Source organism: Oratosquilla oratoria, chromosome 39 (assembly GCF_046742065.1).
Source record: "Oratosquilla oratoria isolate Oo_2021 chromosome 39, ASM4674206v1, whole genome shotgun sequence".
NCBI classification, from domain to species: domain Eukaryota; kingdom Metazoa; phylum Arthropoda; class Malacostraca; order Stomatopoda; family Squillidae; genus Oratosquilla; species Oratosquilla oratoria.
Window position 1 is genome coordinate 21,826,417 of NC_134815.1, and position 2,500 is coordinate 21,828,916.

Sequence of the window (2,500 nt, forward strand, 5' to 3'; positions counted from 1 at the left end):
GCTAATACTGTTCATCATAACATAAAATTACTGAACGGTATTATTAAGCAAAGAATGAGGTCTTTCAGCTATTCAATCAGAACAAATTGCTGTTAATAATATTTCATTGTTTATCCAAAATACTTGTCAGTATATCTGATAAGTTTGCTGTTTTGCCTTATTTAGAATTGTATTTGGAACTAAGATTAAAAGTTAAGTCTTTTCAGAAGACACTCGACAAACCTTTTCTAATATTTTCCTTTGAAAAACAACATTCTTAGACGTTTATCAATATGTATACATACGAAATTAAATTACTCTGAAACTTAGAAAGTGAATGGTACCCCTTTTTAATATACTTCAAATCTCAAAGAATAGTATTTTTTCTCCAAACGATAATGACAAGTAAAATAATCTATCTGATGTCTGATCTTATTTTTTGTATAAAATCACTGAACAAAAATTTGTAAAAGGTTTGATAAAGACTTTAGTCTTACTTCTGCTTCCGAGGCGATCAAATATACTTTAATGCTCGCCTGATGTCAGCTCCAGAGGAATCTCTAGATGATATTACATTACCAGACGAGTTTATATTCACTTTTATTTTGAGTTGACATACTGCTCCTTAACACAAAGGAAATTCATATTATTCTTAGCTATGTAGCACAATTACATTAAAACATACGCTAAGGTGACATCCCCTAGGCTCAATAGAATCAAGTAAATAAACAAAATGAATAAAATACACAAATAAAATTATATAACTATACATTATCAAAGGGAATTTAGAAAGAAGTGAAAACATAAGAGTTGAACTAATCAACAGTCTTAAATTCTCAGCCACGATAAAACTTAGTAAGCTGGAAAAAATGGTAGATATTTTCCAAAACAAACACTATGAGACTTCGTCACAGTAGCGAGTGAGTTAAAGGGAGCAATTATAATTCTGTTCTTTCTAAAAAGTAACATTTTTCTTTTGTTAATTCTCAAGCTGGAGGAGGCCACGGAGCTGACCGTGGTGGCCGGTAATGGAGTGGACAATGTCCTGCAGGAGAGGAAGGGCAAGGACAAGGACAGGGTAGCAGGAGGAAGAACTTCTACGGAACGTCAAAGCTCAGCCACTTCATTAGCGTCCACGGCCCCTGCTCTTCAGGTATATATATATATATGTATATATACAAATACACGCACACACACACACACACACACACACACACACACACACACACACACACACACACACACACACACACACACACACACCCCATGACTGTTTAATATATGTATGGATTGGTGCAGGAGATAAATGCAAGGTAATGGGCAGATGATCGGAGATGGTTAAAGAAAATCGGAGAAAAATAAAAGTAAACCAATTAATGTTTCCTGACCACACTGCGCTAGTAACAGGATCAGAGGAGAGATTAAATATGTTAGTGATGGAATTTAGGAAGGTGTGCGATAAGAGAATTTTTAAGGTAAATGTGGGTAAAAGGAGGGTGATGGTACGTACAAGGGTAGACAATGACAGCAGTTTTTAAGTGAGTAGTAATAGGCGAGAGGCTGGAAGAAATGTATAGCTTTAGATACTTGGGTTTGAATGTGGCGGGAAGGGAGGAGTGGAGGTGGAGGTAAATTGCAGATTGAGGGAACCAAAGAAGTGCCTTCGGGGATAAAAAGTGTAACGAGAATTAGGCATTTGGGAATGTATGGTAAGAGGAGATTTTATGAAGGGGTAATCATGCCGACACTACTGTATGAGACAGAGACACGGAACATAAATAAGGAAGAGAGGAAGAGTTTATATGTGTCTGAGATTATTTGGGAAGATGGTAGAGGTTACAAGGTTGGATAGAGTGAGAAACGAGGAGGTGAGTAGGAGAGCAGGGATGGAAAAAGAGATGGGAGATGGGGTTGACAAAGGAGTATTGGGATGGTTTGGACACATGGAAGAAACGAATGAAATAAGATTAGAAAAAGAAGTGTGAAAATAGAGAAGGATGTGTGAACATGAGGGGACGACCGAGGATGAAATGGATGGATGGAGGGCTGAGCATGAGGGGGATGTCTGGTGAGGAAGGAAGGGAAAGGGCAGAAGATAGCAGCGGGTGGATAATGGCTGTATATGGATGGTACTGTGATGCATGGAAGAGAGTGGGTAGAGATATGGGGCGTTATGGAGTGGTTATGTACGAATGATATTTTGACGCAGCCCGAAATGGATTTCTCCCCCTTCTTCGCTGATATTATATGAGGGAGAGCGGTTGCTGATTAAATGAAATGGCCTTGACGTGGATGTGCTGTGTGTTGCTGCATTGCTTCTGGCACAGGGTAATGGGCCAGTATATATATATATATATATATATATATATATATATATATATATATATATATATATATATATATATATATATATGTTCTTTCAATTACTATGAATTTACTAATCAGTAAATTGTCTTAGATATCCTTATATCCTTATAATCCTTTGGGCAGAGTTGGGATGAGTAGACTCTTGATCGGTTGA

The 2,500-nt window shown here is 37.2% G+C and overlaps 1 protein-coding gene across 5 annotated transcripts in view; it reads left to right on the plus strand.

Moving 5' to 3' along the window:
• Positions 1–2,500, plus strand: part of LOC143020318 (neural-cadherin-like) — a 393,391-nt gene that overhangs the window by 222,165 nt on the left and 168,726 nt on the right. For all 5 annotated transcript variants that reach the window (XM_076176628.1, XM_076176629.1, XM_076176624.1 and 2 more), the window contains exon 8: positions 971–1,132. In XM_076176628.1, coding sequence (XP_076032743.1) covers positions 971–1,132 — 162 coding nt within the window. The remainder of the gene's footprint in view (positions 1–970; positions 1,133–2,500) is intronic.